Consider the following 14,744-nt stretch of genomic DNA (forward strand, 5'->3'; position numbering starts at 1 on the left):
AGTTTTTGGTGTTTCAGTATTAAACTGTTTGGACCTGATTCTCAGGCTATGTCTACACTTAAAATGCTACAGCTGCAAAGCCACAGTGCTTCAGTGTATACACTCACTACAGTGAATGGACGGGTTCTCTCATTGTTGTAGTTAATTCACCTCCCCTAGAGGTAGTAACTAGGTCAACATAAGAAGTCTTCCATTCACCTAGTGCTGTCCAGGCCGGAGGTGGGTCAGTATAACTACGACTATCAGATGGGTGGATTTTTCACAACCCTGAGAGATGCAGCTATTCTGATGTAAATGTGCAGGGTGGATCAAGTCTGAGCCCTGGTCTACACTAGGGTGGGGGATCGATCTAAGTTACGCAACTTCAGCTACGTGAATAATGTACTGACGTATTTAGATCGACTCAGATTGACTTACTGTGGTGTCTTCACCACGGTGAGTCAAATGTTGCCACTCCCCCATCAACTCTGCCTGCGCCTCTTGCGACACTGGAGTACAGGAGTCAATGGGAGAGGGCTCGGGGGTCAATTTATCGCGTCTAGACTAGATAAATTGATCCCCACTGGATCGATCGCTGCCCGCTAATCTGGCAGGCAGTGTAGACATACCCTAAATTACACTAAGGTCCCTATGCTCTGCAGGCAAGCCTACACACTATAAAGAAGTGGGGGAGCTTTAAAATGGGAAGAAATGGCTCCCTTAGAATAATCCCTGCCAGCTGGTGTGAAATATCCTGCATCAGCCTTACTCCTATCCCCCAAAGACGGCTCAAGGATGCAGCCAGAATGCACTACACTACAGCTATTCTGTGTTTCCCATGTCCCTATGGCCCTATGAAACAGAGCACAGGTTAGGGGAACACTGAGGCCTGGTCTACACTACGACTTTAATTCGGATTTAGAAGCCTTAATTCGAATGAACCCTGCACCCGTCCACACAACGACGCCATTTAATTTGAAATAAAGGGCTCTTTAAATCGATTTCTGTACTCCATCCCGATGAGCGGAGTAGCGCCAAAATCGATTTTAGCATTTCGAATTAGGGTTAGTGTGGCTGCAATTCGATGGTATTGGCCTCCAGGAGCTATCCCACAGTGCACCATTGTGACCTCTCTGGACAGCAATCTGAACTCGGATGCACTGGCCAGGTAGACAGGAAAAGCCCCGGGAATATTTGAATTTCATTTCCTGTTTGCCCAGCGTGGAGAGCAGAGGTGACCACAGATAGCTCATCAGCACAGGTAACCATGCAGTCTGATAATCAAAAAAGAGCACCAGCATGGACCGTACGGGAGGTACTGGATCTGATCGCTATATGGGGAGAGGATTCAGTGCTAGTAGAACTTCGTTCTAAAAGACGAAATGCCAAAACTTTTGAAAAAATCTCCAAGGGCATGATGGAGAGAGGTCACAATAGGGACTCAGATCAGTGCCGCGTGAAAGTCAAGGAGCTCAGACAAGCCTATCAAAAAACAAAGGAGGCAAACAGTTGCTCCAGGTCAGAGCCGCGGACATGCCGCTTCTACGCAGAGCTGCATGCAATTCTAGGGGGGGCCACCACCACTACCCCACCTGTGACCGTGGATTCCGGGTCGGGGATAGTCTCATCAGCTACACCTGAGGATTCTGCGGATGGGGAAGAGGAGGAGGAGGAGGAGGACAAGCTTACAGAGAGCACCCAGCACTCTGTTCTCCCCAACAGCCAGGATCTTTTTCTCAGCCTGACTGAAGTACCCTCCCAACCCTCCCAAGCCAGTATCCAAGACCATGACCCCATGGAAGGGACCTCAGGTGAGTTTACCTTTTAAAATATAAAACTTGTTTTAAAAACAAGCGTTTTTTAATGATTACTTTGCCCTGAGGACTTGGGATGCATTCGTGGCCAGTTCAGCTACTGGAAAAGTCTGTTAATGTGTCTGGGGATGGAGCAGAAATCCTCCAGGGACATCTCCATGAAGCTCTCCTGGAGGTACCCCAAAAGCCTTGCCACAAGGTTTCTGGGCAGTGCAGCCTTATTCCGTCCTCCATGGTAGGACACTTGACCATGCCATGCTTGCAGCAAGTAATCTGGTATCGTTGCCTGACAAAGCCTGGCAGCGTATGGTCTCGGTGTTTGCTGGCATTCAAGCAACATCCGTTCTTTATCTTGCTGTGTAATCCTCAGGAGAGTGATATCGCTCATGGTAACCTGGTTGAAATACAGGAACTTAATTAGGGGGACAGAGGTGGCCGTTCCTACTGGGCTGTTTGCCTGTGGCTGAAAAGAAATCCTTCCCTGCAGTTAGCCAAGCGCAGGGGGGGGAATTGGCCCTGAGCTTTTTGCGTTTGGCTAGCAGGGATCTTCCCTGTTACCAGCCACGCGGTGGGGGGAGGGGTACAGCCATCATCCCAGAGAATTCATGGCGGGAGGGGGGGGCGGGGGGGTTAGGTTGGTTTCTGCAGGTATCTTCCCTGATACCAGCCACGCGGTGGGGGGAGGGATAAAGCGATCATCCAGAGAATTGGATGGGGGGGGGTGGTTAGTTTGTTTTCTGCTGCTGCTGAATGTTAACAGGAAAACCTCAGCACTCAACGGGCTTTGCTTGGTATGTGGGAAAGGAGGGCGCAGAAGCCGAAAGACAATGGCTTACCATGGCCGCATGCAAGCCAAATTCTGTTGCCCGGACCTGTGATCTCTAGCAGCAAAGCCACAGGCACTCAGTATTAAGAGGCAAAATGCGACCTGGCACAGAAATCACATGTGCTATGTAATGTGAATAGTGTTGGTCACCGTGAAAGGGTATAAGCATTGTTCTGCAAAATGTATCTTTTTAAAAAATTCTCTCTTTTTTCCCCTCCCTACAGCAGCTGCAAATTCTTCAAGCCTCCCTCCTCCGTCCCGAAGGCTATCACAGATAAGGCGTCGGAAAAAGAAGACGCGAGACGAGATGTTTGCAGAAATCATGGAATCCACCCGCAGTGACAGAGCTCATCTGAATGAGTGGAAGGACACGGTTTCAAAGTATAGGAAAGAAGCCAGTGAACGTGAGGACAGGAGGGACCAACGTGAGGACATGAGGGACCAACGTGAGGACAGGAGGGACCAACGTGAGGAGAGGAGAGATGCTCGAGATGAGAGGTGGCGGCAGGAAGATCAGAGGAGGCAGGATGCAACGCTGGGGCTGCTGCGTGAGCAAACAGACATGCTCCGGCGTCTGGTGGAGCTTCAGGAACGGCTGCAGGAAAACAGAGTGCCGCTACAGCCCCTGTATAACCCCCCTTCCCCCTCCCCATGTTCCATATCCTCCTCACCCAGACGTGTAAGAATGCAGGGGGGGAGGCTCTGTACACCTTCCCATTCCACCCCAGTGGACAGCCCAAGCAAAAGGCTGTCATTTTTTTAACCTTTTTTTAGTGGCCTTTTCCTTCCCACCGATCCTCCTCCCAAACCCCACCCGGGTTCCTTCCCTCTTTTTATAATCTATTAATAAAGAATAAATGGTTTTTAAACGATAATGACTTTATTTGGTTTGAAAGCAAGCTGGGGGAAGGGGGAGGGTGGGTTCCTTACAGAGAATGAGTCAATAAAGGGGGCGGGTTTTCATGAAGGAGAAACAAACAGATATTTCACACTGTAGCCTGACCAGTCATGAAACTGGTTTTCAAAGCTTCTCTGATGCACAGTGCTTCCTGGTGTGCTTTTCTAATCGCCCTGGTGTCTGGCTGCGCATAATCAGCAGCCAGGCGATTTGCCTCAGCCTCCAACCCCACCATAAAGGTCTCCCCCTTACTTTCACAGAGATTGTGGAGCACGCAGCAAGCAGAAATAACAATGGGGAGATTGGTTTGGCTGAGGTCTGAGCGAGTCAATAATGATCGCTAGCGACCTTTTAAACGTCCAAATGCACATTCTACCACCATTCTGCACTTGTTCAGCCTGTAATTGAACAGCTCCTGACTCCTGTCCAGGCTGCCTGTGTATGGCTTCATAAGCCATGGCATTAAGGGGTAGGCTGGGTCCCCAAGAATAACTATTGGCATGTCAACATCCCCAACGGTTATTTTCCGGTCCGGAAAGTAAGTCCCTTGCTGCAGCCCTTTAAACATAGTAGTGTTCCTGAAGACGTGAGCGTCATGAACCCTTCCCGGCCAGCCCACGTTGATGTTGGCGAAACGTCCCTTGTGATCCACAAGTGCTTGCAGCACCATTGAAAAGTACCCCTTGCAGTTTATGTACTGGGTACCCTGGTGCTCCGGTGCCAAGATAGGGATATGGGTTCCATCTATTGCCCCACCACAGTTAGAGAATCCCATTGCAGCAAAGCCATCCACTATGGCCTGCACATTTCCCAGAGTCACTACCTTTCATAGCAGCACCTGAGTGATTGCTTTGGCTACTTGCATCACAGCAGCCCCCTCAGTAGATTTGCCCACTCCAAATTGATTCCCGACTGACTGGTAGCTGTCTGGCGTTGCAAGCTTCCACAGAGCTATCGCCATGCGCTTCTCAACTGTGAGGGCTGCTCTCATCTTGGTATTCTGGCGTTTCAGGGCAGGGGACAGCAAGTCACAAAGTTCCATGAAAGTGCCCTTACGCATGCGAAAGTTCCGCAGCCACTGGGAATCATCCCACACCTGCAACACTATGCGGTCCCACCAGTCTGTGCTTGTTTCCCTTGCCCAGAATCGGCGTTCCATGGATAGAACCTGCCCCATTAACAACATGATCTCCAAAGCACCGGGGCCCGCGGTTTGACAGAATTCTGTGTCCGTGTCCGTGTCCATGTCCATGTCTTCATCACGCTTGTCGCTGCGCTGCCATCGCCGCTGCAGATAGCAAAGAGGATACCCCAAAAGGTTGCAGAAGTTTTTTAAATGATTATTTTCTTCAAGAACAAAACCCAGAATTCAAAGATCCAGCCCTAACTAACTCATTCATCCTCCTATTCTCTTTCTGTCTGCTCTGTTTGAAGAAAAGTTGGTATCACTGACCACTTACACTATAAGACCTGCAGAAGACCAGTTTTTAAACAGAGGTGGAGAAGAATGCTCCTGAAGCCACACTGCAAACCCAGAACATCCTTCTACCCACCCCCCCAACCCCCTTCTGCAAGCTTAATTTGGACTATCCTGTCTTCCAGCTTCTCCGTTCCCCTCGCCTCCTCAGAGGATTGTAGTAAAATATATGAAAATTAAAAAAAATACTTTAAAGGTGCATGTTCTCATTCTTTTTCTCCTTCCAGTTCTCTATTCATATATTTTATTCTCTGCTAAGGTAGTATTTTCCCTTTATTTCACTCCTTCCAGCTCTTACTTTTATTTTCCTATCACGCTCTCTCTCTCTCTCTCATTGTTCTGCATCCCCATGTTATTCTTCCTCTGCCCCTTTTCTGTCTAGTTATTTCAAACATGTCTATTAACATGGTTTCTAAGTTACAAAAATCTCAATCTTTCTCCTCCTCTCTCCCCTTCAGTAGCTTTATTTCCCCAATCATCTCTCTTTTTTCAGCCATGTGTGCGTATGTTTTCCCCTCCTTTTCTGCCTTTTCCCACACCTTTTGCAGGTTGCGTACATTCCTCTTTTCTTTTCCCCAGCCCCTGTGTATATGTGCTTTTTCTTTCTTGTCACTCACCATTCATGTGATTCTCTCTCTGCTCTCCCACCTCTCTTTGTCAGTCTGACCAGCACCTTTCACAAGACACCTTTTTTTTAAAAAATGCACTTCAGCATCACAACTCCCACCAGTTGCCATGGTTGCTGCTTGCAGCCTTAATAAACTTTTTAAAGTGTTTTGAAAAGTGCACTAAAAGGCTGTCCGAGGCAAGTTGCCAGCTGGAAGGATATTGTAAGATACTGCACTTGCTCACCAGCTGTTTCCCATAATATCTATCCAGCTGGCTGCTTGCCCTGCTAGACAGGGGCCTCCAGAAGGGCACAGCAGTACCTGTTTCTGACAAATTTAACAGCACCCTAGGGGCATGCGGACTCCAAGGGAAGTATTTTTCACAATTTATTCAAGCCTGGAACTCCAAAGTTTGGCAGAAAAACTACACAACAGCCAAACACAAGGATGTTGTGAGTGCAGAATCTTGCCATTTTTCTACAAAAATCTTGCAAAGTGAGTCACAATTTTCTCACATCCCTAGTACCACAGCAGAACATTATCCCATCTGCAGGTGGAGCACACCAGACACTTAAATATAAACCTGATGTTGCTTGCCTGAGTTAGGAACATTGGACCTCAACTATGGTCCTTAACAGACCCCAGCCAGCCTACAAAGTTCTAATTGGGATGCATGTCCATGGAGTAAGGCAAATATTTGGCTTAAAGTGTTCTGTGTTTAAACACAAAAGGAAGAGATTTTCAAAATTGTCCAAGTTACATAGGAGCAGAAGTCCTGTTGAAAATAAGTGAGACTTACGCTTGTAAGTCACTTAGCAACTTTTCAAAATCTCACTCCAAAACTAAAAGGAGGATTGACATTGGCTGGCTTCTCTGTGCAGTCTCACAGCTCTTGATTACCTTCATAGTAGAATTCATGGCACAAGAGATAGCTTCTTAGGGTAAGATTTTTCATAGGTTCCAATTCATGACTGGTCCTACTCTATAAGCAGAACATATGACTGGCTGGAGCAGTAGAAGGCAATCGGCCTCCTACTGAGTGCCTCCCTCCTAGAGGCTGGTGGAGGCAGAAGTCTTGGTCCTGACTGGTTGCGAAGCTGGCTGCTCTAGGAGTAAGGAGCTCATGGATGGGCCAACCCACCAAAACCAGAAGTGTAAATTATTGAATGCTTACAACAAAATGTTTGTATATGGTATTTATAGTGTAAAACAATTTACTGACTAGTTCTGAATAGCTAATAAACTCAAGAAAGTTACCAATTCAACTAGATTTAGGACTCAAAACATTCAATAAATTAATATCCTCCCCCTTTACATTTGCTCCTCATAATGATTCCATTCTGAATCAGATGTACAGCCAGAAAACTTTTTTGCCTTTTTTAATGCTTATTTCCATCACTGATTCTTTATGTCAGAGCCAGTTTTAGCTCCCCCTCCCCCAAGTATAAACAATTTCTGTCCACCATGAACTGGTCTAAGGTTTCTAAGGAGAGGTAGAGAGAGATTATGTGTGAGGAGGATATACTCTGAATTTAACACCGTTATTTATATGTACATGTAGGTTCTCTGTGGCCTTGATCATGCAATGCATTGCACATAGGCAAAACCTTGCACCTGCCAGAATCCAGAAAAAATCATGTGGGGTTCATGTGATTGGGGGGGTTCACCTGTGCAAAATACCTTGCAAACTTGGTGCCTAAGTGTTCCCAAGCCACTGACTGCAGAAAGTGGAGTACATCTATTTGCTCTTTTCTACCTTAACATCTTCAAGGATATGTTCTCAAGGGAAAGCGAACCAGAAACTTACATCAGAAAGGGGTGGGGGAATCACATGCTGAGAATTTATATACATTCAGGGCCAGATCCTGCAACTGGACTAGTGCAGGTATAGCATGGCCACCTGATTAGATCTAGTTGCAGGATCAGGGTCCCCAAATCAGGATGCCTGTGGCTGCCAGCCCAAAGGTGCCCAAAGCCTGCCTCTGTGTGATGTATTATGACATCTTAATTTTATTTCAAAGAAGCTTTTTTCCTGCTTGTTGCTATTGGACAGTCACGTACTTTGTAGCTTCTGTAGAGCCAGGGCAAGCAGGGAGCTTGCCTTAGCCCCACTGCACCACAGATCAGACTTTTAACAGGCTGGTCAGCAGAGCTGACCAGAGCTACCAGAGTCCCTTTTCAACCGGACGGTCTGGTTGAAAACCAGATGCCTGGCAATCCTGACCCGGATAGCTCTCTCTTCAGTGTCTGTTGAATGAAGATTGGGTGTTACTTTCATTCTGGCTGGTAACCTGCTCACTTTTCAGTGAGAATGCAGGCTAAACCATCCAAGTACTGGTAGTCCTCCAGTGCCTTCCCACAATTTCCCTCTTTGTGTCCAGAAAGCAGACAGATTCTCCCACAATTCACTGTGAAAGAATCACTGAGGAGCTCAGCTTGCTGCAGCACAAAGAACCAAGAGATCTGCCCACAGAAGTCCTAATGACGCACACATGTGAGTGCAGCACCAGTAAGCACACAGTACCCAGGGTATAACTATGCAGTGTGGCTGCTCACAAACCTGGGCTAAGCTAACCTGGCTGTCAGTCACCTATGTTAACCCTGCAGCAAAGACATACCCATACTTAGTTATTTATAAATATGAAACAATGTCTTAGAAACATCAGGACATAAACACTATTAGTCTATGTGACCACCTATCTTTACCACTGTTACCCTTGGCCTCCCTCCTGCATTCTCCCTCCTGTTTGTTGCACTCATCTTGTTTTATATTAGATTTTAAACTTTGTGGAGCAGGGACTGTTCCCGGATCCTGACTGGAACTTCTGGGCACCACTGAAGCAACTAGTCAGTGCATGTTACTCATGCCCCTCTGTGCCCAGTCCACAGAGGATATACATTATAGCTCTGAGCTTCAGCTAAAGACCTGGGCTTGAAAGTCTGGCTCTTCAGCTCAGGATTCAGAAGGCTTTTAACACAGGAGGTTCCCCGGTTCAGTCCTTGGCGTATTAATCAAAATGATGGTCATCACACTACTACACTACAAATAGTAATAAGTGCTATGGGGAGGTTTCAGATACCTGGTGATTCTCTTTCAAGGTGCAGGTAGATGCCTCTCACATTATGGGATTTCTCTCTCTCTCTCCCTGCTGTATGGATATTGTATGGATCCATTGAGTAGATTGTGTATAGAGAAGAGAGGAGGCGGGAAAATGCATGTGAATAGGATGTTAACAGACTGTCACATTTCCAAGGAGTGATCCAATTAGTCAGCCTCTCTAAGAACTTATTTTGAACCAAACTGTGAGAAAGGACACCACTGGTGCAAGTCTTCTCCTAGTCCTGAGTACTGCAGGGTGAGGTAGAAAGATCATAGGCCAACAATAAGAGTCCTCCTCCTTACCTGACTGTTTTGTGTCACAGCATTACCCTGGGTCTTGCCAAACATGGGGACAGGCATTGCACCAGTGTGCAGAATCAGAAAAAAACAATCTTTAATATGTATCAAACTCCTGAGTTAATTCTCTGATGGGCTCTGTGTTTATAATTCTTAAATATAAAATAAAAGAAGAAAGGACTCTTTCCTAAAACCAACAGAGCCAGAAATGCTTTACTGGCAGAATGTGCTACAAAGAATAATGATTGTATATATCAGCTTCCTTTAAAAACACATCTGAAGCTGTTAGAGTCTAAAATGATGAACAAATCAAAGAATAATGTTATAAATCATGCAGACTAAGCAACAAATTATGTCTAATAACCAATACCAAAACAATTCTCCCACTCATATCATTAGGCAGAAGGGAGAAAATGTCTGTCAGTGTCAGAATATAGATTCTGTATCAATAGAGCTTATTGAGGCGATATGTATGGGTACTTTTCATCTTCACTACGTTGCATAGTTTTACACTAATTATAGGCAGATTAACTTAAAACAAGTCAGTTAAGGTTTAATAAATTGGTTCTTTCAGGCAGTCTTTTTTGATTATCATCTTATATCCACATTTCTATTTATTCAACCATTAAAATGATATATTTAATTTACTTTAATCTCTTTGCTTATTAATCTGCATGTCCTCACACCTAAATATTCATTTAATGTTGACTCTATTTTATTCATTTTAGAAGAATTTTTCAGTAGATATTTTCAGAGAGTTGATAATATTGCTACAGTACATCTATTATAGATATAAATATATATAATTATATATTTCTCACATAGCAAATACTGTAAAGTTGAGAAGGGGGTTTCATACTAATTCCCATTTTTCAGTTGTTTATAACTTACTCAAAACATTTTTTTTGTTTAAATATTTCCATGCTTGTTTTTAACCTTAAGGTTGGGGAGGGAGTTAATGGGAAAGGAGGGAAGAGGGTGAGCTAAATCTGTGTAGCTATTTTGGAGTTATGGGAGGGTGATCTAAAAAAAAGTCTCACTTTTTGTTTTAACTTCTTATAACTGAAAAATGGCAGATGCCAGTTATCAACATCAAGCTAGGCATAGTTATAGGAAGGAAAGATGGATTTAGTATTTTTAAAGTAATGATGATTTTAAAAATGTTTGCTGTGCACTGAATGAGATATGGGTCCTCTGTGGAAAAAACACTACAAGCCATATGATCATGTAATTAAAGACTATGATAAGTGCATATGCACAGGCATTAAGGCTGGCATTTTCTAACTTTTGATTTTTCAACCTGTATGTTAAAAGAATGTTAAGGTTGCAAAGTCAAGCACTCAATAGTTAAGAAATAGTTCAACCTAAATTCTGCACTGTTGTGTGCATACATTATAGTATGGCACCTGTCTGTCTCAAAAGATGATTGTGTAAGTGCCAAAATAGTTCAGTTACCGCATGTCCTGCTGCAGCATCACAAGTGGCTAAAAGTCCAATTCTCAAGCAACAGTCCTTGCCATGGTTAACGTAGGTGAAAAGCACAGGGACAGAAGATGAAGCTGCACACTACTAGCACTTGAGACCTGCTGCTCCTCTTTCCTCTTTGCTCTCTTCACTTTCCTGTCTCTCACCCACATCTCCTCAGCCTCTTTGAATCCCTGGTCCAGTGAATCCCTCCAGTTTGTCTGTTGATAGCTCCTTGTTGATGTTGCAAGTTTTCAAGTCCCTCTTCCAAACATCCTTGAAGGTTGGTCCAGTAGCCTCAGAGCATCCACAAGTTCTCCATACAGGAAATCTTTTGGAACGTGTCCATAGTCCATCCAGTGCAGGTGACCAAGCCAACAAAGACATCTGTGTTTGATAAATAGTGATTAGATTTGGTAATTTCATTTTTTCAAGTACTTTGATGTCAAGGACTTTGGTTTCTCACTTGGGTTTTAGATTACAGTGAAGATAGTAGATGTGGAAGGTGTTTAGCTTTATCTCATGACTGCTATAGGCAGTCTCGGTCTTGCCATAATACACCAGTGTGCTCAAAACACACATCTGATAAACCTGTATACTGGTGTTCAATGTCAGTTTCCTGTTATCCCACACACTTGGTCAATTAGCCGAATGCAGTGGCTGCCTTTCCAATTCAAGAATTATCATCCAGAGATATGTTATCCAATGCAGTTGGTCCTAGATAGCAGAACTTGCACAAAACTTCTAGTGTGATGCTAGCTATTAAAACTTCTGGTACAATGTACACACCATGTTTTATAATCATTACCTTCTTTAAACAGATGAGTAGTCCAAATTCAATAATACTGATCATAACATAATGAAATTTGACATCCTTGTAGCTGAAGAAATGCCAACAAAACTCACCACCATAGCATTTCACTTCAAAAATGGGAACTGCACAAAAATGAGGAAGCTAATAAAATGGAAATTAAAAGGAACAGTCACAGGGGTGAAATGCCTGCAAGCTGCATGGAAACTATTTAAAAGAAAAACCATACTAGAGACTCAAACCCTATTTACCCCAAATATAAAAAAAAACAACAGAAAGAATAACAATAATAGTAACCATAAAAATACCACCATAGCTGAACAATAAAAGAGTAAAAGAGGCAGTTAGAGGCAAAAAGGCATTCTTTAAATCTGAAAGTCAAATCCTAATGAGGAAAATAGAAGGAGCATAAATGCTGGCAAGTCTAATGTAAAAGTATAATAAGGAAGACTAAGAAATAATTGAAGAGTAACTAAATAAAGACACAAAAACTAACAGCAAAAAAATTAAATACATCAGAAGCGGGGAAACTGCCAGTCAGTGGGGCCACTGGACAACTGATGTGCTAAAGGAGCACCAAGGGATGTTGCAAAGATCAAAAGTAGAACTGGGTTCAAAAAAGAATTAGCTAAGTTTATGGAGGATAGATCCATCAATGGCTATAAGCCAAGATGGTCAGGGATGCAACCCCATATTCTACGTATCCCTAAACCTCCAAGCTGGTTCTGGAGAACAGGAGATGGATCACAGAAAATTGTCCTGTGCTGTTCGTTTTCTCTGAAGCATCTGGCACTGGCCGTTATTGGAAAGACAGTATACTGGGCCAGATGTACCATTGGTCTGAGCCAGTATGGCCATTCTTATGCCCAGATAAATGAACTGATCTAATTTATTGATGTTTTTTTCCTTCTAAGATGATGTCACTCCTCCTCACTTTTTGTTTATTTATTTATTTAGGTGTAATTGATTTTGAGCCCTGTTTGGCCTGCTGTTTTTGCAAATCACAGAATTGTGCAATATTAGCAGCAAAGTGTAGGTCTTCTAGGCATTTGCCATCCAGCCATGCTATCCCAGTGTTTGTATTGCTAATTTGCCTCTTCATTATCTAGTCTATTGCAATGCCAAACAACAGCAGAGAGAGATTTCAGCCCTATTTCACACTAGTGTCCACACTGAATCACTCTGTTACCTGGTTGTTCACTCTTACAGTGCATTTTGCATCACTGTACACAACCTTGATGATGTTCATAACTTCAGCTGTAATTCCATAATGCTGAAAACTTTTTAACAATGTATGCCTATGCAGTCTATCAAATGCATTTTGAAAAATCAACAAAATTGATAAAGGGAGGCTGCCATTCTATACATTCTTCTATGATGGTCCTTAGTATGAATGTTTTATCTACATAGGATCTCTTGGCCTTGAATTCAGCCTGTTCTTTCCTAAGCTTTGCATCTACTGCCTCTTTAATCCCATGCAGTATCACACTGTGACAGGACCCCTGGGTACAACCTGGAACTGGGATACCACTGTGCCCCCTTAACTCTCCAGCCGAGGCTGTCTCTCATGATGCTTTGCTAGTGTCAAGCAGCACTCCAGATGCTATCACTCAGCCACCAGCATACAGAGACATACCCAGCTAAATTGCTTGAATGCTCTCTAAGCCACTCATGAACTACACAGAGGGAGACACCAGATAATTCCTCCAGCCCCTACCTTTGCGCCCCAGAAATGTACTATCTTACACTGATCAAGATCTTCTTTTGAACATTGCAAGCTCATTAATTAGTTCACCACTACACCAAAGGATAGTGGATATGTACCAGCCTTTGTAATCTGAGCAGGTGCCCCAAGCACTTTATAGACAAACTTGCTGGTAAGAATAAACCATTAAAATAAGTTTATTAACTACAGAAAGATAGATTTAAGTGATTATAAGTGGTGGGCATAAAGGTCAGAGATAGTTACCTAAGAAATAAAAAATAAACACACATTCTAAATCCTAAATTTTATCAGACACAGTAAGATTTGAATCAAACAGCTTTTCTCACTCCACTGGATGATGTAGGTAGGTTACAGTTCTTAATACACAGGCTGAATTCCCTTCTCAGCCTGGAAGCAATCTCCTCAGTTCAAAGTCTTTGTCTTCCCAGTGTTCTTGTTGCCTTTGTAGTAGGTGGGAGAGGAAATAGGTGGCCTCATCATGCCACTGTCCCTTATTTTATACTCTCAATTCATGTGCCAGGAAAGATGCTGGCCCAGACATTTCCTGGTGGGCCTTGCTGAGTCATAGAGTTGAGCAATCCCCTTTGTGTGGTGTATGTGCAACTGAGTCATAGAGTTGAAGTGTGTCTTGCATTTTCCTGTACTGGTACTGATGGAGGCTGAACATTGCACTAAATGAACCACTGCGCTGATACAATACAACATTTTCTATGTTCTTATATGGGACAGCGGTTAAAGTGTCGGTTGCTGTTATCCTATTCCAAGACCAATAGATTGCAGCACAGAGAAATTTTGAAGTCAGGTAGTACAGTTTTCATGCAGGAGAAAAAGGGACTTCTTTGTCTCCACTGTTTAGTCTTTCCCTGTGGAACTGATCAACATAATGGTTATCTGTGGTGAATTGGAATTATCAGGCTGTGGTCAATTGGAATTATTAGTGAACTTTCACTTTTAGTTGCTAGATTTGAATGTCCAGGGACAGGGCTGTTTCATTGGAGGGACTTAAACTCTGGAATTTACTTCCCCTTTTGGTCCAATAGTACCTGAATTTACTGATCACTGGGTCATGATGTGCACTTTCTCTGTTGACTTGAGGCTGCACGGTATAAAGTGTTGATGGTGTGTTATATTTATGTCTACAGCTGGAGATTTGGATCTGAGTTCATTAATATTTGACATTTGCAAACTATTTTTGTATATTCGTCAAAGAAATTGTGCACTTATGTCAAGAGGTGGTGATTTTTTACAAAAATAAAAAAGAAATGCTAAACTAACATGAGTTTTTTGCATTTAATACTCTATAAATCCACGTTCTGCATTTACTAGCAGTCTCAGCGGAGAGACTAAGGCGCTGGCTACACTTGCAGCTGTACAGTGCTGTGAGTTAAACCTGTCTTCGTACAGCTAAGGAGGGAAAGCGTTGCAGTCTGTCCACATTGACAGCTGCCAGCGCACTGTCGTGGCCACATTTGAGGCAATTGCAGCGCCATGGGGAGCGGTGCATTATGGGCAGCTATCCCACAGAGCACCTCTTCCCATTCTAGCGCCACGGGTTGTGGGAAGGGGGCATGGGTGCAGGGGATTCTGGGTCCTGTCCCAACGCCATGCATTGCTTCGCATCCCAGAAATCCCTTTGTTTCCGTCCACCTTTGGCGCCGTCTTTCAACGATTTCTGTGAAGCGCAATTTGTCTGCGGGAAATGGAGTCCGAACTGCTGAGGCGTATGCTTACGAGTCTCGCCACA

General features: G+C 43.8%; 1 protein-coding gene across 1 annotated transcript; it reads left to right on the forward strand.

The window, feature by feature from the left end:
* The first annotated feature begins 1,684 nt into the window (after positions 1-1,684).
* LOC128837995 (SRRM2 protein homolog rsr-2-like) lies at positions 1,685-10,860 on the forward strand. The gene is made up of 3 exons (XM_054029711.1): positions 1,685-1,790; positions 2,844-3,229; positions 10,747-10,860. The coding sequence occupies exons 1-3, from the start codon at positions 1,775-1,777 to the stop codon at positions 10,858-10,860; spliced, it is 516 nt and encodes a 171-aa protein (XP_053885686.1). The 5' UTR covers positions 1,685-1,774.
* Positions 10,861-14,744: the final 3,884 nt, after the last annotated feature.

The sequence above is a fragment of the Malaclemys terrapin genome, chromosome 5 (assembly GCF_027887155.1).
Source record: "Malaclemys terrapin pileata isolate rMalTer1 chromosome 5, rMalTer1.hap1, whole genome shotgun sequence".
Taxonomy (NCBI): Eukaryota; Metazoa; Chordata; order Testudines; family Emydidae; genus Malaclemys; species Malaclemys terrapin.